Here is a 25,399-nt window from a genome sequence, read left to right as displayed (position 1 = left end):
CTATCAGCAGTTGCAAACACTTTCATTTTAGCTATAATGCAAGGAGACATTGTTAAACTTACAATTATGGATTTAGGCTTCAAATATTAATTCAAGTGGATTATGATGAGCCACAAAAGGATTCACAGGTTCAGGAAGTAGTGGGAATCAATTTTATGCAAGTCATTGTTGTAGTGCCTAAAGTAGTAGTAATGTGGAATTCTATGGACATTATGGTCATTTGCTAGTTTTATGAGATAAATAGTTTTCAAACTTTGACAATATTTCATTGCACTTATGTTGTTGATATTTTAATGCTAGTAGTAGTATTTATTTGTCTTGAATGGGAAAAACAGATGCCATTCCTATTACAGGAAATTGCAATTTTGATGAAGGCAATTGCAACCTTGTTGCGGGAGATGGCAATACTATTGTATGAAATAGGGTTACCATAGCAAGAAACAAGATTACTGCAACAAAAAACAAGTTTATTGTTGTAGGCAGCAGCAGATTCACCGTTGCAGGTGACAGTTAACCTAATACAGGTAAATAGTGACCTAATGCACAAAAGTAGCTATTTGGAGCAAGTAACCATTAATATGATGTAACAAAGTCAAGATATTGATGAAGAGGTTCAAATGTTACAAGATTTGGATGTAGATCTTGATAGATTAGTGTTTATGCAAATTGTTGTTACCATGATACAGAATGCTTTGGTCAAAGATCAATGGGTTGTCATTGTAGGGAGAATGTTTCAAGTGATATCTTGGCCATATACAGTTTTGCAGTAGGTATTTTTTTCTGAAAACTTGGAAGCATTGATTCATGAGAAGGATGTTCTCAAGGAGAATCTTGAAGGAATGCAGGTTGAGTATGATAGTCTTTTGGGTATGATTACTAAGTTGCTAAGTGTCAAGCTGCATGATAATGCTGAAATTCAGTCCTCGGATTACGATGTTGTGAAGGTTGATATCATTGAAGTCTTGCATGATATCAGTAAACAGGTTAAGATAAGGGAGCTTACATTTGATAGAATTCATGAAGTTGATGTTCTCACATGAGCAGCATGTACAAGAGCAGTCTATCTCACTGATTCTCATGATGCTCATGAGTCTCATAGCTCACAAGGTTCTTTAACTATCACTATTAGACTTTTTTTTTTCCATCAAACTTATGCTATGTAGGCCTATGTTTTGTGACTGTCTTTTAAGGGGACTATGCAACCATAGTAGAGGGCTATAAGTATCCTACCAGAGTGACTCTACTTATCGTTTCTCTTTGTGGCTTACTTCATGGCGCAAGGTTGTGAGTAAGGCATACTTTTTCTCATTAGGTATGCTAGTTCTAGATAAGGTATTTGACACCATGCCATGCAAGGGTTTGGGTCATGACTGTTCCAACCATCCATCGGGTTGTGCCAGGTGTTAGCCATTGGCTTGACACATTATCTTTGCCCTTAGCATGATCTATTACCTTAGTCTTTACTATTTCCTTCATGAAGTAGACTTAAAATGTCTCATGAAGTTGTATGCCTCATGAACTGTAGTTATGTAGACAGTTTTTAGGCATGGCTTGAAGAGGTATTATGGGTGTCCCACATATCTCATAGTGAGTGCCATGATTCTTTGTATTTCTGTCTATTTTTAGCATATTCTCTGATCTATGTTTTTGATTTGCTGATTATTAGTACTATAGTATGTATTCCTATGTCTCTATGTCATTATTTTTTGAGTTTTCTACGAGTTGCTTGATATGGTATTAGGTATTTTTCGCACTTTCTACAATGGTGAGATGTATTTTTGTATGAGGCACTGTAATCCTATTATGCATTCTGCATAGATTAGGGGCTGCAACAAGTAGCAACTCCATATAGCCTGGGCATCAGCTTGCGAGTGGGGGTGGTAGCTAGTAGGAGCAACAATAGCAAAAATGTAGGCCACATCTCTCTTAGGTGGCAGAATTTGATGGCCGTAGCTCGATTCTTGATGGAAGCCTCCATGTGAGATAGCAGCTGAATTACTGTTACAATACTAGGCCAAACACAAGAGGGCGATTGGTTGTGGAGAATGGAACACTTTGAGAGGAGGGAGTGAATAGAGTGAATGGAGAATGAATGAGAGTGTGAATGATCTGAGGGGGATGTCACAAGGTAGTGACTTTTTAACTTCATGCTCTTGGACATTTGGGACACTTAAGTTGCATGTGATGTGCACATGTGAGATTAAGTTGAATGTGATCATGGTGGTAGATAATCCTAGCTTTTGTAGTGTGGGACATTGGTATTACAACATTCATTCACTTCAGAGTTGTGTTCTCTCTCTCCATTCTTCTGTTTGTGTTTGAGTTTCTGTGTTTGAGTTTTGAGTTTTGCGTTTATGGTTTGAGTTTTGAGTTTTTCTTTTAGGGTTTGAGTTTTGCTCTCTGTGTATGTGTCTGTCTCTTTGTGTTTTTGTCGTGGTCGTACACTCTGTGTGTCCTCGGTGCAAACCCTAGCAGTTTTCTTTACATGGTATTAGAGCCGGTACTCTTGTAAAGAGTATCTTGCGGATATTGTGGAGAGCTAGTCTTTGTGCGAGGCACACAATACAACTTGTAACCAAATCAAAATGTCCCAAACACCTTCTTCTCCAGTTCCTATGATGTCTTATCAAGCTTCTCCATCATTGGAGGCCTTGAGACAGCATTATGGACTTGGTGAGGAGGACGACACTCCACCTTCACCTCCTTCTACTCCTATTCTAGATCTTACTAACATGACAGAGGACTTTGAGGAGTACTATTGCAACAAGTACGGTGATGTTTACACCCCTCCTACTAGTTTTGCTACCACATCCGGACCGGTTGGTGAGGCTGGCTGCCTCTCCAATCATGGAGGACATACGACATTCTGAATGTTTGGCGATCCATCTTCATCATCTTAGCCAGGTTCAATATTAAGTTTGTACAATTCTTTTGTGTTGCATGAATCAAAACCCTCACCTGTTTCTTCTTTTGAGATACAGGATCTAGATGGCTTTGCGTATGTGAACTTCAATAGAGGGGGTTCACGAAGTAGACAGAATTTAGGTACATCTACAGCTTCTGTTTCATTTGAGCATGTAACGCACACTTTTCGCTTTCCTCCCATTCCACCCTCTTCTATATCACACCTTGATCACCTCTCATCATCTTTCCAAAACCTTGGATTACACATCACATCTGCATCACACACCCTAAGGGTTGGATCTTCCATCTCCGCTCCTAGCACATTTTCCTTCTCCACCCCATTCTCTACCTTGTTGCATCATGGTACTTTGTGAGGGGGAATGCCACCCGTTAACACAGTGTCTCTCACCTTTCAACAAAGGAGCACACCCATAACTCCTGGGTCGATTGTGATGGGCATCTCCCTCACTATCCCCAGCTTCACATGTCACGTGACCACTCCAACCCACTCCAACGCAGGGGTTTCCATCCTTCGCTTGTGGTGCATCTTCCCACTCTCCTTGGGTTACACCTACGCAGGGATTCCCATTTGCTCCCTGTGTTTTCATCCCATCTCCTTGGGTTTCTCATGTGGCTACCATGCCCATGCCTAGTCAGCCCATCCCTATCTATGGACCCACCTTGCACACTATCGGCATGCTTGGTGGGCACTCTGGGGCCCCTTCCCAAGTGTACTCCACTCCCCCATCCTACCGACACTACACTTTTTCACACTCCATCTCCGAGCACTACCACTCCTGTTGCAATGACTGAGAATGCCTTCACGGATAAGACACATTTTAACGGGTCAAATTTCACCACTTGGTCTAATTTCATGCAACAAGTGCTTGAGTCTCAGGGTCTTTGGGACCTCATCATTGGTCTCTCATTCAACACATCATCTTCCAACCTCGATTGCCAACCTCTACGAGTTTAAGTACTAGTTCTTGCATTACGTAAGGCTGCATGATCAAGTCCACAAGAAATCCTCATCATAGCCTTATTCAGAGTAGAGGGCATTGGTTGGCTCTTCTTCGAGAGGAAAAACCACTAGTGGCAATTCTTTCTCAAATGGAACCAAAGAATCTAGATCTATCTTGTAGCAACTCCCTAAGAAAAGTGGTTTTGCACACATTGCCAGAGAGCAGGCCATGTGGACGAGGAGTGTCGCTCCAAGGCCCAAGGTTTTCTACCAAAAAAGCCTCAGTAGACGGCTGCGTGTGCACACTCCAGTGGGGCTACACCTTCCGCTTTTGCTTCATCTGCTCCTACAGCATCCGCTGTTGCTGTTGGACATGTGGCTCGAGTATAGCCTTAGCATCCCATCTCTTTCATTACCCTTGAGGGACTGGCTGATTGGTCTGCAGGTTCCGATCCCGTTGCACTTCATGCATCTATCTCATCTTCCTCCCCACCTCATCAAGCGTTTCCTTGGCAGATCCTTGCTACTGGACGTACACAATGGTGGCCAACTTCTTAGACTAGCATGTCTCTGGGTCCTTTCGGATTAGGTTAGTCTAGCATTCATTTTTCTCACTCTTAGAGTCGGGCCCATAGGGTTCATTGTCCTTAGCTTTTTCATTCTTTTGTCTTCCGTTGCATTTACTCACAAACATACATATTCATTGCATTTATTTTGAGTTAGATTTTCTTTCAGTTCTGCTTTGCTTTGGAGTATCTCACCACTAATCTCTGTGTTTGTAGATTCTCATCTCTTTTGCAGGGTTTTGTCTTTCAGTGTAGGACTCACTTGCAGATTGCTTTGGTCCTACTTGGGCTAGAGACGTGGAGACGCGCATCGTTCCTTTCATGGTTTCATCATCCTAGGAGTGCTTGCTCTTCTTTTAGCATGGCGGTTTCCCCTCTTGAGGCGGATTGTGCAGCATCTCTCTCGATGCTATCATGGCGGTGATTTCTACCTTGCTCTTCTAGTGGGGTGCTTCATCTATCTCATCCACTTCATATTCTTTCATTTCTTCTGGTTTTTGGCACCATATGAAGACCGACATAAGGCTCCTCTTCCTTCTTCGGCATCTACATCTAGGTTGAGAGGGGTTTCCTACCCTTCTTGGTATTCTACAGGCTTCAACACTTTGTCTTCGACATTGGCTTCTTCCCCCCTTGTTGTACCTTCCCCTTTGCATTGCATGATTTCATCATCTTTGTACTAGGGCGCTTGGGCAAGTGAACAATTTTTCCATGAGGAACACTGTCCAAGTGGCACCTATTGTATGAGCATTCTTCAACATGTAGCATACTTTGCATCTCATTGTGTAGAGCACCACTTGAGCGGATCCTAAGCTGTTTCCACCAACGGCTATTGTTACCACACCACCATCCTCCTTCATCACATGGATATCTCATCAACTATTTTTCCCCGTCAGCGATACCCTGAGTGGATGGGTAAGCTTGTACTGTTTTATGATATGTTAGGTATACCCTCCCTACTCCTGTCTTTTGGGTCACTATCACTCAATCGGCTGCATCCCATAAAATTTACCTCACCTATTTTAAAAAAAAAGTTCAATGTGGTTGCATCTGCCTTTGTAGGGCTTGGTAGGCCATTGGGCAGCTGACTTGCATCCTTTGTCTGATGCCTTGTCCTCTCTGGGGTGACTACTTGGATTCCTTTGGTAACATAACCATTGCCTTTGTAGTCCTGGTAGGCCACTGGATAGCCATTGTGTACCCTTTGTCTGATGCCCTGGCTGCTTTGGGGTGGGACATCTTGGGGTCAATAAACATCATAGTGGCTGGCCTAACCTTTCGGCTCAGTTTTGGGCCTGAGAGGGGGCGTTGAGCTAAAACACGCTTTTCAGTTGATTAGCATTTTTAAATAGCTCAAAAACACACTTAATTAATGAAAAACCCTAAAAAGGGGAGCGGCTCGAGAGAGTTTTAGTGGTCTCTCAAAAACCCTAATTTTTGGGCACCCTTTTACCTCTATAAATAGACAGGTTGCCCCCATTCAGTCTCATCCTTGTTTGTAGGTTACACCAGCCCACACACCCTCTGCTGCTGTTGGCGCTCAGTTTCCAGCTTGCAGCCCGCCTCCATCTGCTGTCCAGCCATCATTATCTTCAGCCTGTCCATTGCTGTAGGCGACAGCTCTTAGTTGCTGTGGACTCCTCGAGACTGTCCCAGACTACTGTGCAGCCTGCCGTCCATCATCGCCAGGGTTAGCTAGTTTGCGTTTTGAGCATTTGCAGGCCCTGACACTCTCCAACACACGTTCTCCAGCTGTTTCCCTATGTGTTTACAGCACTTGTGCATAGTTTCCAATCGGTGGTACACTATTGCGTTTACCAGTTTCCAGGCTCCAGACTCTCCGGTGGACGTCACTCTTCGACTTTGCTCTGCCCTTGAGCACATTGTACACTCTTACATTCATTTACAGCATTCATTCACTTCAGAGTTGTGTTATCCCTCTCCCTTCTTTTGTTTGTGTTTGAGTTTCTGTGTTTGAGTTTTGAGTTTTATGTTTAGGGTTTGACTTTTGCCCTCTGTGTTTGTGTCTGTCTCTTTGTGTTTCTGACATGGTTGTACACTGTGTGTCCTCTGTGTAAAACCTAGCAGTTTTTTTCACAGCGAGGAGTTAGAGGAGGGCTTCATGGAGTACATGAGGCGCCTCATAGGGGATGATATAGATATGATGAGAAGAGTAGAGAATGATTTACTGGCATTCCACAATCATTCTCTTCATTTTGGCCGACCCACAGCTAGGCTTTAAAAGACATAGCTTTAGCCTGTCTCTTGGTGGGAGAAATATGGCAATTGTGCTCCTACTTTGGTATGTGACTGGCGACTTTTATATTTTGAATCTTGATTATCTAATGCATTATGCAACCTAGTAACAAGTTCTATAATCTATAGCCCACTCAAATGTTGATTTTGCGGCTTGCATATTGGCAATTGCCAATTACTTAGCCTCAATCTCTTAAATTTAAATAGAAACGCATTGCCATTCAGGTCCTCTTGCAAGATTGTAGTTCAGGGCCTGCTGAGAGGAACTGGAGCACATGGGTCCTCTTCCACACTAAAAAGAGAAACAAGCTCACAACTGCCTAGTTGGAGCATTTAGTTTTTGGCCATTGCAATCTCTAGCTTTTTGAGAGAACTGCTCTGTCCCTTGAGCCTTCACAGGTAAATTGGTAATGATTAGTATTATGTATAATTAACTTTTTAACCTGAGTCCTTGACACTTGACATTGCTAATTTGCTTGGAAGTTGGATTGTAAATTGTGATATGTATGAACATTGAACATATTGAATCTCGTCTCATATGATATATCTTTGTCTTGTTCACCTTTACAAGTGAATGTTGATAAGATTGATATAGAGAAGGTGTGTGACATTCTGTAGATACCACAGGAGGAGTGGGATATCTACTCCATGCTCTATGAGGAGCTATCGGTACCGGTACATGAGACTCGTGCATAGAAGAGGGTTAGAGTGAGGGCCACACATAGTCGTGCATCACAAGCAGAGTCAGAGCCAGAGTCTGAGGATGAGACTGAGTTTGCTTCATCAACTTCTCGATCAGGGTCCTCGGAGTCGGATGAGGAGATGGTGCACAGATCCTTAGAGTTTAGATGAGTCATGAGTCATGAATCATGATATATAAGAGTCAGCCAACAGGTAGGTGACTGCCCCCAAAGACTGTCCAGCAATTAGTGACAGCAATCTCTCTGCTCCAGGCAGCAAGCAACAACAATTGATGCTGTCACGAGTTGCTGGTGACAGCAACAGACAGCAACTGGTGACAGCATTCTCTTTACTCCAGGCAGTAGGCGACAACAATTAATGCTGTCCTGGATCAGGTGACAGCAGATTGAGGCGGCCTGTCCCAACGCAATAGATCAGCAAATTTTCTCTTTGCTCAGCAATTTCTCACTCTCTGTGATTAATTCTTAGTCCTTTGTCAGCCATTCCCAGTAGATTGGATGTGGATAGTAGTGCATTTTTTGTCAAAACCATTTCTCAGCCACTTCAAACTGCATGCCCATTAATAGGAGGTCCAAAGATCAGGGCAGTTGCTGGAACTGAAGCGATGACACTAGATTTGATAGAAAATGGGGTCAAAATCAAGGGGCAAATTGAATCTTGATGTTGCTGGTCAATTGTGATGGCCCAAAGTGTTGAAACTTGTAGAGAGATTAGTCTATGTCTCATTATATTACAAATTCAAGCAATACAGGTTAAAGAAATATTGTAAGGGGCGCTAAGTTTGCGGCCAATCGACTGTCGGTTGTTCAAGATTGTTATCATAGGTTTAATTTCAGATCTGTGAATTTATTTGCTGGCTACAATTAGTGTTACATCAGGTCATCTACCACCCTGTTTGAGAAGGAAGGTTGGTTTCAAAATCCCTCGCGCATTTCTCTAATGTTCTCTTGAGGTCTAGTATTTGCAATCTATTGTGTATAAAGCCACTATATGTATATGAGGTATCCTTTGTAAAGTTGTATCTAGAGTGCTTAGAAATACACAATGCTACATCTCTCATGGTGCCCACAAGAAATTGTAAAAGTCAAGATGGCATTGCCAAGTGCTATACTAATGGGTCTCCTAGATATCCCAAACCAAAGCTTTTGAAGTTTGGTATCAATAATTGCGATCCTATCGAGTAGCCCGTTGTTGTACTTGCCCTTCTAACATGTTAGAGTCAAAGCAAAATGAATGATTCATATCCACACTAAATGTGGTAAAGTGCTTAAAATATCTTTAAATAGGAAAACCTAAGACAACCGTCATGACTATGCTAACAAACCCTAGCTCTAATTGTGTTAGGCTTGTGACTAAATGATTTGCTCAAAACCCTCATTTCGATTATACTAAGATATTTACTTCTGACCACCTAGACACCCACAGCTTCAGCCTTGTTGAATCCAAGTCTTGGAGCTTCCAATTTTTGGCACGCTTCTTGAAGCCGTTGCTAAACCCTAATTTTTGCTGTGCAGATTAGAGTTTATAATAGAGAAATTTGAAATTTCTCAGCCTATGGTGATCTCAATGGTGTAATCTTCGGAGCAAGGCTGTAGAAAGGTTGGTAGATGAGAGAGAATATTGAGGAGAGAGAAAATTCAAACTTTTTTCACGAAGAATTGAAGAAAATCAATCATTTATTGTTGCTGCTTTGTCTCAATAGCCTATAGATGCTGCCACCTGTGCTGTTGATTAGTATTCTTCTCCCCGTGGCTGCCTCAAAAGGCTCTCCAATGGTTGCAGATCAGACCAATAGCATCTTCTTCCTACCTCTTCTAAGTTGAATCCATAAAAAATGCCTCTCTCTAGTCTCTAAAGATGTTTTTTAGTCTTCCATGGGCATTTTTGACAAGAAGTAGCTGCCTTCCCAAATGGTTTTTCCAGCAGTATGCATAATTAAATATTACTGCTCAGCCTTTAAATACTAAAAATTAATCCAATAATTATTTGAGTGCCCTAAAAAACAATCTAACTGACCAATAAATAAATTGGCTAGGCAACTTGCATTCCTGAGTGTCTTTGTGTCATCTTTGACCATTGGATTGGCGTTAGGTACTATTAAATGCCAGTTCTTCAGTGTCACCAATACTTATAGCCAAGTGAATGACCTAGGCCAACAACTGGCACTAGATACCACCAAGTACTTGTGCAACATAACTTATAGCAGCTTTTGCCTTTGGCATCCTGTGATTTTCTCAGATCTCGGGCTTATAAATTTACTCCAACCCCAATTACACCTCACATGTGCAATATTTACTTAACCATGTGATTAAAATTTAATCCACATGTTAAGTGAGGTTTCAAAAATACATGTCCTTATGACAGCTCTCCCTCTTGAAATCCTTGCAAATCGTTCTCGATTGCATTGCTAGATGCATCAAAAGCAAAATAGTGGATTGGAATTTTCATAAGGCATCTTAGTTAATACAACATTGCGCATTGCTGCTCAACCGTTCCATATGCCCAACACATGTTGAAAATTACCAGCCAATCATAACATAACATAAGACTTACAAAGAATCTCAAAAACATTGCTAGATTATCATGCGACTTGTCTATTTCTCATGAGCTCAACTCATCTGGAAAAACCAAAGCATATCATAGCATAAACAATCCAGAAGTGTTACTAAAAACCCATTGGATATATCCACAACTCATGTTTCTCAAGTATTTTGACTTCAAAACCACAATCAAGTATATTTTCAGCATAAACCATGGCTGAAACTGTCAGTGGCATTTTCTAACATGTTGCTGTCCATGGAACCAAGTGTAAATTATTGAAAACTAAGCATAATCTGATCATAAACTGATCACTTGCTGATTTGAGAATACTCATTTGCATACATCTCAAAGAGTAACTAGTACACTAAGTAGTGACCTCATGGCAAACATACTATCAGCACAATACCTTGGATGCATGTTGAATACATTCGAGATCCACTAATATGAGAGCTATCTATAACTGGAGGAGTGGAAGTGCTATCTTTGCCTTGAGTATCAAGTAATACTTTGAACCCTTGCTCTATTGTATGTGATTGAGTCCGAACTAAAGTTGGTTCCAACTGAAAGGTATCTAGGTAAAGCTGCAACAACTGAGGGTGGTCTGCTAAGTCACCCTCTTCCATCCATTTGGCATCCGTTGGTGAATAATTCTAAAATTTCACAAAGTATCTCCTGGAAACTTTACCTTTAACCTTTCTTTTCTTATGTGCCAAAATTTACTCGGGTACCAAAATCTCATTGAGCTTCTCAACCTCAGGCTGAATTTCAGCAGATATATCCTCTGGCATATCACCATGAAAAGGCCTTAACAAACTAACATGAAAGGCATTGTGTATTCGCCAATGTGAAGGTAATTTCAGCCGACATGCCACATCATTGATCTTCTTCGACACGTGTAAGGGCCCATAGTATCTCATGCTCAACTCCAGATATAGTCTTTCTCTTCCTTTTATCTTTTTCAACCTTGCCTTTTCAAAGTGCAACAATATATAATCGCCCTCTGCAAATTGCAAAGCACGTCTGTGACGATTAGCTACCCTTTTTTTCTTTTCTAGTTATCTCTTAATTGCATACTTTATCTTTGCATAGGCTGCATCCAAGTTTTCCACATAACGATCAGCCTCAAAGATCTTATCCTTAGTTTGCAGAATAGGTAATATCTTCTTGCCACCCTCAACCATCTCAAATGGAGCTTTGTCCATGGAACTATGCACTGTTGTTGTTGTAATTAACTCAATCAAGGGCAAATATTGCTCCATTGTATTTGGTGGTCTGAAACATAGCATCTCAAAAGATCTAACACTGTGGAATTTGCTTCCTCAGACTGATCATCTATTTGTAGATGGAAGGATGAGAGTTTCAGCGTAGTACCCATATTCTCAAACAACCCCCCTTCCAAAATAAACTAGTCATCCGAGGGTCTCGATCTCACTAATGATCAACTCCGGTATACCATGATACTTAAAGATGTGCTGCAAAAACAATCGTGCCGTATGATCGACCTTTATTTTTTTTCTCACGGGAATAAAATGGGCTCGTTTGCTAAACTTGCAAATGATAGTCCATATCTCATCATTTCCTGTAAGTGTCCTAGGAAGCTAAAAAATAAAGTCCATTGCAATGCTTTGCCAAGGCCTATCTGAAATAGGCAAGGGTTGCAACAAACTCGGTATCTTTTGCCTATCATGCTTTAACTTTTGACATACGATACATGTCCTGACAAACTATTCTAGATCATGTCTCAAGACTGGCCAATAAAAGAAATGCTCCACTGCTTTGACCGTGGCATCAATACCTCTATGTCTTGCATGTAGGGGGGTCCCCAATTCATATCTAGTTTTTGGAAGAGCCTTTCCAACCTCCTTGGAGTCCGAGTTAAGTTATCCACAGCCAATCATCCACAGACTGATGGTCAAACAGAACAGATAAATCAAGTCTTGGAACAATATTTCCACTGTACCACCAACTACCATCAAAATGATTGGTTTGAGCTCTTGCCCTTTGTAGAGTTTACTAATAATAATAGTATCCATGCATCTACCAAGAAAACTCCTTTCTTTGCAACTATGGCTAGTATCCAAGGATGGATATACATCTCTCCAATCAAGTAAAGAACCCAGTTGCTTGAGATAAAGCTCAAAACCTAACAGATATACACCAAGAACTCAAGCAACAAATCCAAAGAAGGATGGATGTACATCTCTCCAATCAAGTAAAGAATCCTGCTACTCGAGATAAAGCTCAAATACCTAGCAGATATACATCAAGAACTCAAGCAATAAATCCAAAAGGCTCAGAATCAATACAAGCACTATGCGGATTAACATTGTCTCCAACATCCAACATACAAGGTCGGTGATAAAGTATGGTTACTCAAGGATAACCTCCAGATAACAAGGTCCTCCACTAAGCTAGACCACCGGAGATTTGGGCCCTTCACTATCGTAGCCCAGATTAAGCCAGTTGTTTACCGACTCCAACTCCCCAGCACCATGAAAATTTGCCTAGTCTTCCATGTTTCTTACTCGAGCCATATCATAGCTCACCACTGAGGGGGGAGAGATCTAACCCCCCACCACCTGTCCAAATTGAAGATCATGAAGAATTTGAGGTCGAGCATATATTAGACTCGAGGATCTCCTGAGGTTGATTAGAATACCTTGTTCGCTGGAAAGGATATGACATCAATGAACACACTTGGGAATCTGCAAAATATCTCCAAAGAGCATCTCTCAAAGTTAAAGAATTTCACAAGAGGAATCCAATAAAACTTGAACCGAACCACCAAGTTGCTTCTTGTGGAACTTGTTGCTAGAGGAGGAGGTGATGTCATGGATATGGCACGATCAAGTGTATGGATTGATTCTTGCTCATGCCATATGAATCCACACCCCATGCGAACGTATCCTTAACAGGACATGCTCGAGCCAACCATGCTAACCCATCCTTGCTATGTCATCATAGAACCTTCTAGAAGTTATACCATGTCATTGCCTGTATCATCGATGATGTCATTATGAAACATTCTAGAAGATCTTTAGTTGCTCTCCAACACCTATAAAAGGAAGGGCTCGCCATAGAGCTTCTTAGTCTGGCCAATGCCAATGTTGGGAGCTCAAGGAGTCAAGACCTCCAAGTAAGTAACTTCGAGTTCGAGTTTTATTTCTTTTCTAGTCATAGTATCTAGTCTTGTCTTGTCTTCCATTATACTCCTGTTGTCTTGTCACCTTGTAATCTTGTAGTACGAGATCTTGCCTAGTATTGTATTGTATCTTGTTCATCGCCGTCGAGGGAGATCTTGTAATTTTGATATCTTGTATCCATACCTACAGTCTTGGGTTATGGGATCCCTCATATCCTATCAAGTCTTGTTGTCTATACCTAAGGTTCCGGATTGTGGGATTTTTCGTGTCTTGTTAAGTTATCATTGTACCTTGTGTCCCTACGTGGGATTATCTTGAAATCAGAATTTTTGTAACAAATCTTGCATCTAGTCTAGTCTCTCGAGCACAGTCTAGTGCTCCCATAACAATATCTCTAGATGCTAGAGGTTTTTCATCCACAACTTTAGCTGGTACAACATTGGTCTTTTGGAGTAGTTGAATCTGGTATCCATTTACAAAGCCATCATCAATGAAATATACGGAGTTCCCAAAGTTGACCAGGGCTTTAAGGGAAAGGGTCTTTCTCGACAAGATCATCTGGACTATGACAAGGAGAGTTTCCATAGGCGTGGCTGGGATCAAGAGACCCTTTCTTATATCAAGGTCTGGTTGTTCGGCTTCTCCCCACTCTTAGGAAGCCCGAATCCTTCCCATGCAGCAAAGCATTGGCTGTAGTAGCAATCGCTATGAGCTAAGACATGCTAGACACGGTGGATTTAATGCAAAAATCCTTGATTCCTTTAGGCAGTCCACAAACATATTTTTTCACTTGCTCATGAAGAGGTATGAGGCAATAAGTAGTAGGCAGCAATGCATCTCAAAAATTCTTATTATATTACTCCAAATTCTTACACTTGCTTAGCATCCAACTTATTCCAAGCTGTCATGATGTCCACCTCAAAGGTACTTGTCTACCAATTCGATGCAAACATTTGCTTAAATTATACCCATGTTGACAGTGCTCTATCTTGCATTAAAAGAGTGGATCACCACTGTAATGCGTTTCCTTTCAAGAAGTGGTTGCCTTTCGAATTTTCGAGGACTCCGTGAAGTTTCCCCTTGAATAGGCTGCATCAAACTGCTGAATGAAAGTCAAAGCTTTCAAGCTATCTTGTGTATCATTGAAGGACTTAAACTTCACTACTTTTCATCCTCATCAGTCTTTTGCTGCCCCTTTGGTTGTCAAGTTGTCATACACTGGCTGTTGCAAAAAGGGTGAAGCATTCGGGGATGTAGATGCAGTACCAAACATGCTACTTTGTGCCCCAGGCATCAAATTAATGCTACCGTACATAGGGTTTTGCATATTTCCAACCATACCCGAATATATTGGGCCTTGCACACCATGCATTGGTTGCTTCATACCATAGGGATTTGTGCTGTACATTCCCGTATGCGGTCCTTGTCCAACCATAGCATGAAAAATCGTGCTTCCACCAAAATAACTTGGCTGCCCCATTATAACATATATGCCTAGCTGTTCAAAATCCATCGGATTGGCACTTTTGTAATGGCCTTGCATTTGCATTCCTTGCCCTGTAGGTATCAACTATTTTGTTTCATTAGCATCTTTGGGACCTTCAAATGAAGGGTTTGGCATTATCTTTAGTGCACCTTGCTGCTCTGAAGATGTAGAAGACGTATTTTTCTCCTTGCCTTTGCTATCATTTTTTGAAGCATTCAAAAATTGGGTAAATTGAGGATCCTTTGCCAATTCAGCAAAGAGATTTACTACTGTCCTCCTTCAATTCTTGAACTGATCATCAAATTCCTCTCCCCTTTGCTAGTGATCAGCCTCCTTATACCCTAAAGGCTGTGCATCTTGCCCAACAGTAACCTTTTTAGCTTGCTGTCCATGGTTTGAGCCTTGTCCAAGGTCAGACATTGCATTTCCTTCATTTCCATGTAAATGTTCATATTGACAGGCATCATCATTGCTTGAGTCCATCTCGCTGTATGAAGACATATTGTTGTAATTTCTTAGCTGAGAGTAAAAATTAGCACTAGCACAAAGCTTTGACTTGTAATCAAGTGTCTCAGGTCCACCAAATCAAGGGATTGAGTGGTGTCTCGGCAATGGAACCATGAAACCAGCCTTTTTTCTGTGGATGGGTGGTAATTCCTTGATTACAACCTAGTTATAGCAGCAACATCTATTACAAAATTGAGAAATGCAAATTAACTTACAATCTTAGATAATGGACACCTTGTTGGTCCTAAAACTAGCACCCCTTTTGGTATTTCTTTCACTTAATTGAAGAAGGAGTTGATATACAATGGGATTTTCCCAATTTCTTTTGGTATTCCAAAACTCTTTTTTGTAAAAAATGACCTGCAATTCTTCAATCTGATTTGCCCCTTGATTTGGGTAGTCAATTGGCCTTCACCCGCTTTGATGGAGATGGAAAATGCCCCAAATTCATTGATTTGCTGGTCTCTCCACTTGAATTTGACTGAAAATAGCTTCAGTCTTGTTGAATCCAAGTCTTGGAGCTTCTAATTTTTGGCACACTTTTCGAAGCTACTACTAAAGCCTAATTTCTATTGAGCAGATTAGGGTTTGTAGTAGAGAAATCTGAAATTTCTCAGTCTTTGGTGATCTCAATGCTGTAATCTTCGGAGCAATGCTATAGAAAGACTGGGAGATAAGAGAGAATGTTGAGGAGAGAGAGAAAATTCAAACTTTCTTCGCCAAGAACTGAAGAAAATTAATCATTCACTGTTGTTGCGGTCTCAAAAAGCCTGTAGATGCTACCACCTACTATTAATTGGTCTTCTCTTGGCCCTAGCTGCCTCTTAGAAGGTCCTCCAGTGGTTGTAGATCAAACCTGCAACATCTTCTCCCTCTCTCTTGTAGGTTGAATCCACTAAAAATGCTTCTCTCTAGTCTCTAAAGACGTTTTTTAGTCTTGCATGGGCATTTTTGACAAGTGGCACCTTCCTAAATGGTTTTTCTAGCATTATTCATAATTAAATATTAATTTTCAGTCTGTAAATACTGAAAATTAATCTAATAATTATTTTGGTGCCCAGAAAAATAATATGACTGGCTAGTAATTAATTTGTTTAGGCAACTTTCATTCCTGAGTGTCTTGCACCATCTTTGACCATCAAATTGGTGTTAGATACCATTAAATGCCTATTCTCTAGTGTCACCAATTGACACTTATGGCCAAACGAATAACCTAGGCCAACAATTAGCACTAGATACCACAAATATCAATGCGGCATAACTTATAGCAACTTTTGCCTTTGACATCCCGTGATTTCCTCGGGTCTCGGGCTAATAAATTTACTCTAACCCCAATTATACCTCACACGTGCAACATTTACTTAACCGTGCGATTAAGAATTAATTCACATGTTAAGTGAGGTTTCAAAAATACATGTCCTCATGACACATATACACTATGGTTCATGTGCTGAGTATTCAAGCCTCATGCCATCAAATTCTAGTGGCCAACTTTGTAGCAAAGCATGCTTGGAGAATTATTAGATATACCCAATGTGATATGTAAATTCATTGGTGTAGAGAAACACTCATGCATATGGTCCTAGCAAGCCAAGGCTTGACACGAGCTACTCAAAATCTGGTCTGCAAAAGGCAAAAGGCTCACTATTGAGTCCATGTGCAACTATAAGTTCTATGGATAATGGATATGCTCATGCAATTGTGCAAGAAAAGAAAAGTATTGCCATGAAATACGGCCACAACCAAGGGTTAGAAAACCATGCAACAGTGGCGATAGCTGATTGAAACTTGATTAACTCTTCCTTCTTCCCTTTGAACTTCCTTAATGATACCTTCTACATTTTAAAAGCTTGTGCATCTAAATCTGAGACAGAGAAGAGAAAAGAGGGAGACATGGCTGACATTTGTTTTGTAAAGAAGCAGCTTTTAATGAGGCACAGCTTTAGGTTGCTGGTTTTTTCTAAATGCAGAGAGTTTCTATAAAGGCTAGGATTGGCTAGAATTGACAGGACATGCAAGCCCAAAAAAGAAGTGCAGTGATGTTTAAATTCAAAATTGTAGTTGGTTATCAGCATCATTGGGAAATGAAATTTGTGGTTTCAGTTTGTGCAGCTATTATAATCATAAGAAACTAGAATTTTAATTGAGATTATTTGTGATGTTGCTTGGCAGGTCAGTCTTAGAGATGCAATTCGAGCAGGAGAAAATGATGACACATTAAGAGGCATTATAAGTCTGGCTGTAAGTCCCACAATAATCCTTGAAAGCATGGATGATATAATCCTTAAATGCTTCTTGAAGTATGTGATACCTAAACTGGTTCTATAGGCCATGTGCTGTTGGGTTGGATTTAGTCTTTCTAGTTTCTCGCATTTTTTTGTCACAGATATTACTGGCGTATAATGTGGGTATAACCTGCCAAACCGATTTGCAATATGTAACACTCCTCTCCATGATTCTCAACAAGGCAAACGAATGCTCATAAACAGGAACAACTGAAAAGACCATGTACTAAAATTTAATCAATATACAAACACGCACAACAAAATGAGAGAGATTGAAATTTGCAGTCAACCAAGAAAAGCAACAATTCTTCTTGGGTATGAGTGTAAAATGCATGTAAAAAAATGCATAAGGCACAAATGTTAAAAAACATGTCAAATCCTCGTGCAAACAAGGAGAGTTGAAAAGGTAGGCTGCTCTATTGTGTAACGATATGCTAGGGTTTGCATTGACGAGCATAGAAAGTATGACCACGACTGAAACACAAACTCAGAAGTGACTTGCAAAACTCAAAAGAAAAACGCAAGACATACAAACACAAACAAAGAAGAGAGAGAACTCTGAAGTGAATGAATGAATGCTGTAAATGAAGGAAAGAATCTACAAGATGCTCAAGGGCAGAGCAATCCAACAGCCGGTGGCTCTCTTGGGAGCGGGCTAAGGGAGGTGTCAATGTGTATCATCCGATGGAGATGGACCTCGAGTGCAGTAACCACTAGTTGGAGCAGAGAGTGATGAAGAAAAGTGCCGAAAACATAAAAACGACCTGATGTAGATGATGGAAGCTGATCACCGATAGCAATGGGAGGCTAGGCGACAATTGTAGACCACGTAGCAGTAGTTGTTGGGGGTTGGACAGCTTGTGAAAGAGGGCTGATGGCTAAAACTTACAAGACAACGATGGGGCTGAATGATGGGAAGCTTGTCTATTTATAGACATGGAAGGATTCTCCTCAGTAGTGGCAGGCCGGGCGACAATTGTAGACCATATAGCAGCAGTCGTTGGGGGTTGGACAGCTAGTGAAAGAGGGCTGGTGGCTAAAACCTACAAGAGAAGGATGGGCCTGAATGATGGGTAGCTTGTCTATTTATAGATGTGGAAGGATCTCCCAAATTAGGGTTTTGATAGCGGGACACAAACTCTCTAGAACCGCTCCCCATTTAATGAAGCTTTTGGTAATTTGTTGTTTTGGGGCTGTTTTAAAGAGCTAATCAATGGGTAATGAATTTTTAGCTCAACACCCTCTCTCAGGCCCAAAACTGGAACCAAGAAGGGACCGGAAGAAAAGCTCAAGCGTTGTTTTATCCCCAAGCGGTTTATCCCAAAGTAGCCAAGGCATCGGACGAAGGGTGCATATTGATACAAGATAGGAAATGATAGCAAAATGAAAAAACAATGCAATGAGTGCATATGTATGAGCGAATTTAATGGAAGACTGAAAAAGTATGGCTAAGCTTAAAGGAAACTAGCCTAAGGTTCCTAAGGATGATCTAGGACTCCTAAGAAACTAGCTTAGGGAAAGATAATGACCAAATCAATCAGAGATGCTGTGAGGCTTTGATTGAGGGGAGGACACAAGATCCATCACATTGGTGGCCAGTCAATTGATGATAAGGGGTACCAAGGGGTGGGGAAACTGCACTACCTCCTTGGGGAAAGAAGACACCTTCTCAACCTCTTTGGAGTAGCACTATCAATTTCAGAAGGGGTCGAGATTGATTTAGCATGAGGGATTGGATTTAGCTTTGATGTGAGTAGAAGACTGTTAGCTAGGAATGAGGTGTTTTTGGGTGTGGGTCTAAGACCCTTGGCCGCAACACTCGTTATCTACATGGTCCGGTTTCTGGCAAAACATGCAAAACCTATTCCTTTTAGGCAATAAGTGTCAGGATGGTCTTTGTGAGGGTGCAAGTGTCTTGCTCCCTTTTTCCTTCAAAGAAGGAGACTGACCATCAGTATCGGAATGTGGTCCATGTTTAGGGTCAATCGGGGAAGGCAAAATTGGGTCTAAATGTGGAGGTAATTTCTTTCCACTCCTACTTCCTTCAAAGGAGGTGACTCATTAGCACAAGATGAAGATTCATATGTTTGAGCAATGGAGGGTGGTATAGTATGTAGTAGGAGGGGGATCCCCCGTACACCAAGACTAGAGGATAGAGAGCAACACACTTGTGCATGTGTGTAAGGCATAGTGTTAAAGGGTGGTATTGTCACTAACCATGTACTAGGGTGGAGAGTGGTATACTTTTGAGTGTCTAGTGATGGCCTAAAACCTTGATGTGCATCAAAGACAATGTGCACGAAGACTGGATAACCGATTGTAGGTCTCAAGTAAAGATCTAGATTGAAAGAAGAGGAATCTAAATGTGAAGTGAATGTGTGAGGGCGGAAAATGTAAAGGTGAATGGAAAGCACCAAACTCATACTCAAATGAAATAGAGGATTAAGGATTACACTGTGGAACATCTTTGAATATAGAGTTTTCTTCAAAACCATACCTGTACCAATTTTGATCTCTATGGTCACTTACAGTTGGTTCCTGTATAAGAGTAAAATAGACCAAATTAGACTCACACAAAAATAGATTGTACGAACGTGCCACTAGGCTTGATTGTGAAGAGTTTGAATATTCTGTTGTCTCCTTAGTGGATATTCTTTCCTCAACTAAAAGGTAATCAGTCTTGTGAACAAAGTGTTCCAACTTAGATGCACCTTGTGAAAGAGTACGGGACGAGGAAGAGTTGGTCCTTGGTGAGTGATCCCTACAAGAAAGGTTAGTAGCAATGTTGTTCTCCAAATCAAGAACATAATGCATCCTCAAGGCCTTCATTAAAGGAGTAGTTGGAGAAACCATATGACGGTTTAAAGATGGAGTCGTTTGAGCCATTGTGAATTAGATACATAGTCGTTTGTGTATCTTGCACAAACCAAACACTCCACGATAGCCACAAGATACTCTTTAGAAGAGCACCAACTTTGATACCGTGTGAAGATATGCTAGGGTTTGCACTGAGGAACATAGAAAGTATGGCCATGACTGAAATACAAACTTAGATAGCAACATGCAAAACTCAAAACCCTAAACACAAAATGCAAAACACAACTCAAAACTCAAAATGCAAATCACACAAACAAAAATAGAGAAGAGAGAGAACTTTGAAGTGAATGAATGAATGCTGTAAATGAAGGAAAGAATGTGCAAGATGCTCAAGGATAGAGCTGTCCAACAGCTGGTGGCTCTTGTGGGAGTGGGTTGAGGGAGGTGTCAATGTGTATTGTCCATTGGAGATGGATCTTGAGTGCAGTAACCACTAGTCGGAGTAGAAACTGATGAAGAAAAGTCCTGAAAACACAAAAACGACCTGATGTAGATGATGGAAGCTGATCTTTGGTAGTAGTGCGAGGCTGGGCGACAACTGTAGACCATGTAGTAGGAGTCAATGCACCTCAATGTGCTTTGTTCTAGCATGATAGACTGGGTTATTTGCCAAGTGTATACTACTCATGTTGTCACAATAAATGACAACTAGCCCATCTGTAGGCTGATACATATCATAAAGTAGCTTATGCAACCAGGCTACCTCACATGCAGCCATTGCTGCATCCCTGTACTCAGCCTCTATGCTCGACAAGGCAAATGTAGGCTGTTTCTTGCTGCTCCAAGTGACTGCAGCACTTCCAAAAGAGAACATATATCCACTGGTAGATCGTCTATCAGAAATACTACCAGCCCAATCAGCATCAGTGTATCCATGCAATTGTATTTGAATCCCAATCTCATAAAATAGTCCATACTGTAATGTGGACTTCACATACCTGAGTATGCGTCTAGCCGCATCCAAATGCGGTTTCCTTGGAGCCTGCATAAATTGACTTACCAATCCAACAGCATAGCTTAAATCTGGCCTGGTAATAGTCATATAAATCAAACTTCCTACTATGCGCCTGTACATAGTAGGATCTTCTAGAAGCTCACCTGTATTTGCGCTCAGCTTCACATTCTGCTCCAAAGGAACTGAAATAGGCTTATAGCCTGTCATCCCATATTTGGACAGCATGTCCAATCCATATCGCCTCTGCAAGAGCCATATTCCACTTGGTGATCTAATCACCTGAATGCCCAAGAAATAAGGCAGCTCTTCTAAATCCTTCATCTCAAACTTCTGCTCCAATAGCATTTTCACATGAAGGATATCTTCATCACTGTCACCTGTCATAATCAAATCATCAACATAAATGACAAGTAGCATAATATCTTTCTCTGTTTTTCTCACATAAAGTGAGAAATCTGCCCTAGAAATCTGAAAGCCAATAGTGACAAGATATCGTTCTATCTTGTCAGACCATGCTCTAGGTGCTTGCTTCAAGCCATGCAAGGCTTTCTTTAACCTGCAAACAAACTCAGGATGAACAGCATGCACATAACCTGGTGGCTGCTCCATATATACCTCTTCTGACAAATCACCATGCAAGAAAGCATTCTTTACATTCATCTGATGTAAAGACCATCCCTTTGATGCAGCCATAGCAATGACTGCTCTTACGGTTGCCATTCTTGCAACCGGACTGAATGTTTCTTCATAATCAATGCCATATGTTTGTGCATACCCCTTGGCTACTAATCTTATCTTATATCTATTCACAGAACCATCTGCATTGTGTTTCACCTTATAAACCCACTTTCAACCAATTGCATTCTTATCTTTAGGCAAAGGTACCAATTCCCATGTAGCATTTGCTTCCAAGGCATCCATTTCTTCATCCATGGCTTTCTCCCATTTTTCTTTTCCCATGGCTTGCTCAAAAGAAGTGGGTTCTGGTTCCTATATCACTTTGACCATATATGCATAGTGAATGGCTGTAAATCCATCATATTTCAGCCTATCCACAGGATACCTAGCTCTGGTAGACCTGCGCAAAGTAGGTTCACTCCCAGGTGCTCTCAAAACATCCCTGGTCTTCCTTACTCCAGGTGTAACAATAGAAGGAATACCCAACTCATCATCAATGCTCTGTTCTGAGCCACTGGATTCACCATCCACATAAGAGTGACCTGCATTCACATCAAACATGGGCTGATCTATCTTCTCTTTTCCTTTTCGTGATACCTGCATACCACTATCTGCGTTGCTTAGAGAAGATTCTCCTGATCTCAATCTGCCTGTCCATGGCGAAGAATATGAACCACTGTTAGAGGACGCTCTAGGTCCACTAATATCTTGTGACTGCTACTGTGAATTCTATGCAGCATTACCATTTTGTGCATCTACATTATCAATCACATTTACTGGTTTATACCAGCTACTCATCTCATAAAAAACATCTCTGCTCACTGTAAACTTACGAGTAGAAGGGTTATAGCATCTATACCCTTTTTGCTGTAGAGAGTAACCAATAAAGATGCACTTCTCAGCTTTTGGATCCAACTTGGATCTCAACTTATTTGACACATGAACATAGGCAATGCAACAAAAAATTTTCAAATGAGAAATATCTGGTTTCCTACCAGTATACCTCTCCTCTGGAGTCATGCCATGTATTGCTGCAGTGGGAGTCCTGTTCATTATGCAGACTGCTGTAGCAATTGCCTCAGCCCAGTAAAAATCTGGCAAGTCTTTTTCGTTGAGCATGGCACGAGATACCTCTCCAATATGCCTGTTTTTTCTTTCTGCAATTCCATTTTGTTGTGGGGTATGACTGCATGAATATTACTGCTTTATGCCATGCTCCTGCAGGAACCTTGCAAACTCATTTGAGAGGTACTCTCCCTCTCCATCTGACCTTAGGCATTTTATTTGCAGGCCTGTTTCTTTTTCAACCATAGCTTTAAGAGTTTTGAAATGCCCGAAAACTTCGCTTTTCTTTTTCATAAAATACATCCAAACTTTTCTGCTATAGTCATCAATAAAAGTGACAAAATAATGATAGCCTCCAAGAGATGCAGCTTTAGTAGTCTACACATCAGAGTGGATTAATTCCAATGGCTTCTTACTCTCTTGAACATGTCTAGAAAATGGTTTCCTTACCTGTTTTTCAAACTGACAGGCTTCACATACCTTATGCATTTCTGTAACCTTGAATTTAGGCAATCCTGCAACAATATTTTGGGCTTGCATTGATTTAAGTCGCTGTACATTAACATGACCAATGCGTTTATGCCAGATATCAATATCTGCAACTACACCGGTCCCATGTGCAAACATTGCTGCACTCAATTCAGGCATGTCTGCTTCCAACGTAAACATTCTGCCTTTCTTCTTTCCTTTTGCTATCAAGCGATTTTTATTTTTCATATCCTCAACAAAGCATCCATGATAATTAAATCTGACCTGCAAGTCCTACTCAACCATTTGACCAACAGAAACCAGGTTTTTGGTGATATTCGGGACATGAAATACATCCGATAGGTATTTCTTTTTCCCATCCTGCATAGACAAAGGAATTTTTCCAATTTGCACAATAGGATGTGCAGTATCATCACCAGTCTCCACAAATCCTGGTTTTTTCATTTTCCTTGCATCCTGCATCCATTCTGCATGACCTGTCATGTGGTTTGATGCACCTGAGTCAACTTACCACACATCGTTGCTTTCTTCTGCACTTGTCACAGAATTGGTAATGTGCTGTACCATAAACAAATGCTCATTTCTGTCATCACCTTGTCTACTAGAAGATGCATAATTCCTTTATTGCAATTTTCCATTTATGATGTTATTCTGCTTTTTATAGCAGTCTTTAGCCATATGACCCATTTTACCACAGTAGTAGCATTCAACATTCGTGTTTGCATTTTGGCATCTTTGCCATCCGCCACGACCTCTTTGGCTCCCCCTGCTTCTAGAGTTACCACGTCCTCCTCCATAGGACTGGTTTTCTTGAGTTTGCTGCATATTCTGATTTCTACCACGGCCTCCAGATCGGCCTCCTCTACCTCTGCCTCTATCTCTTCCAGCATTTGAGTAGAAGACAGCTTCTTTTGAAGTTCCTCCTGAAGAAGATGTACCACCATTTCTCTGCTCCTCAGAAATTAGAAGAGCAATCAACTCCTCAAAATCAGGAAATCTTTCACGGACGGAAATGGATGTTCGGAACTGTGCATAATCCTTTCCTAGACCATTCAAGGTCACGGAAACTAAATCATCATCTTCCACTGGGGACCCAATGGAAGCAAGTGCATCTGCACTCTTCTTCACCTTCATGTGGTAGTCATTGATGCTCATACTTTCTCTTTGCACATTGTGCAACTCTTGCTTGAGCTGCATTTTCCTGGCTTGCGTATTTGTGCTATACATTTTTGACAAAGTATCCCATGCCTCCTTTGGCGTACTTGCATCTTGAATATGCAGAATCATAGAGTCTGAAATGCTGATAGACAGTCAGTACATAACTTTCGTAGCTCTCTCATGCTATGCTTTAAATGCCTGCATTTGCTGTTGATTGGGAACATCAGGAAGAATTGGTTCTTCTTCATTTCCTGCAACGAATTCCCAATATCCTTTTCCCATAAGGAAATTCGTCATTCTAAACTTTCATGCTTGGAAGTTGTTCTTGTCAAGCTTTTCAGTGACAATCTGTGAAAGAGAATCAGACGCCATTACAGAACACTACAAAAAATTCTGTCACTGTAAAAAACACAGCTTCAGCCTCACAAGGGCAAATCTGCAAAATTGACGAAAGTGGTATTTGACCACACAGTCACTTCCTAGTGACGATTTTGCATCAACAGCAACAAGGATGATTCTGTAACTCCCAATGTCTCTGCACACAAGCATACGATGCAATTTCTACGGTAACTTTTCACCGACCTGTAGAACGGTGGTCGCACAGCATAAAATAGGGCCTTTTCCTGAGTGCGTGCAGAAATCTTCCGCCTCCAAAACAGGCCCCGAAATGGCCTCAAATAAAAAAAACAGAGCAACCGAGGGCTAAAGCCATATCCCGCATCATATACTGTCCTCTTGCTACACCGCAAAGGGCGTCTCAATCTGAGACAATGTACTCTTGCACTTTCCGGCTGTGCTACCTGCAGAGACTTGCTCCCAAAACAGA

General features: G+C 41.1%; 1 protein-coding gene across 8 annotated transcripts in view; it reads left to right on the top strand.

Moving 5' to 3' along the window:
• CNX2 (cofactor of nitrate reductase and xanthine dehydrogenase 2) overlaps positions 1-25,399 on the top strand; it is a 53,252-nt gene that overhangs the window by 8,068 nt on the left and 19,785 nt on the right. For 5 of the 8 annotated variants that reach the window (XR_015687895.1, XR_015687896.1, XM_087663188.1 and 2 more), the window contains exon 5: positions 17,239-17,307. Coding sequence is in view for 3 of the 8 variants with exons in the window: in XM_087663188.1 (XP_087519314.1) it covers positions 17,239-17,307 (69 nt within the window). In the remaining 5 variants the exon portion in view is untranslated. Of the gene's footprint in view, positions 1-353; positions 525-17,238; positions 17,310-25,399 lie in introns of those variants that run through there. The other 3 variants (XR_015687899.1, XR_015687897.1, XR_015687898.1) reach the window with 2 other exon arrangements.

This window comes from Lygodium microphyllum, chromosome 22, assembly GCF_053477565.2.
Source record: "Lygodium microphyllum isolate KBCC chromosome 22, Lygodium_microphyllum_v1.1.10, whole genome shotgun sequence".
NCBI classification, from domain to species: domain Eukaryota; kingdom Viridiplantae; phylum Streptophyta; class Polypodiopsida; order Schizaeales; family Lygodiaceae; genus Lygodium; species Lygodium microphyllum.
The sequence above is the reverse complement of the archived record's forward strand: the minus strand, read 5'-3'. Positions and strand labels throughout refer to the sequence as shown.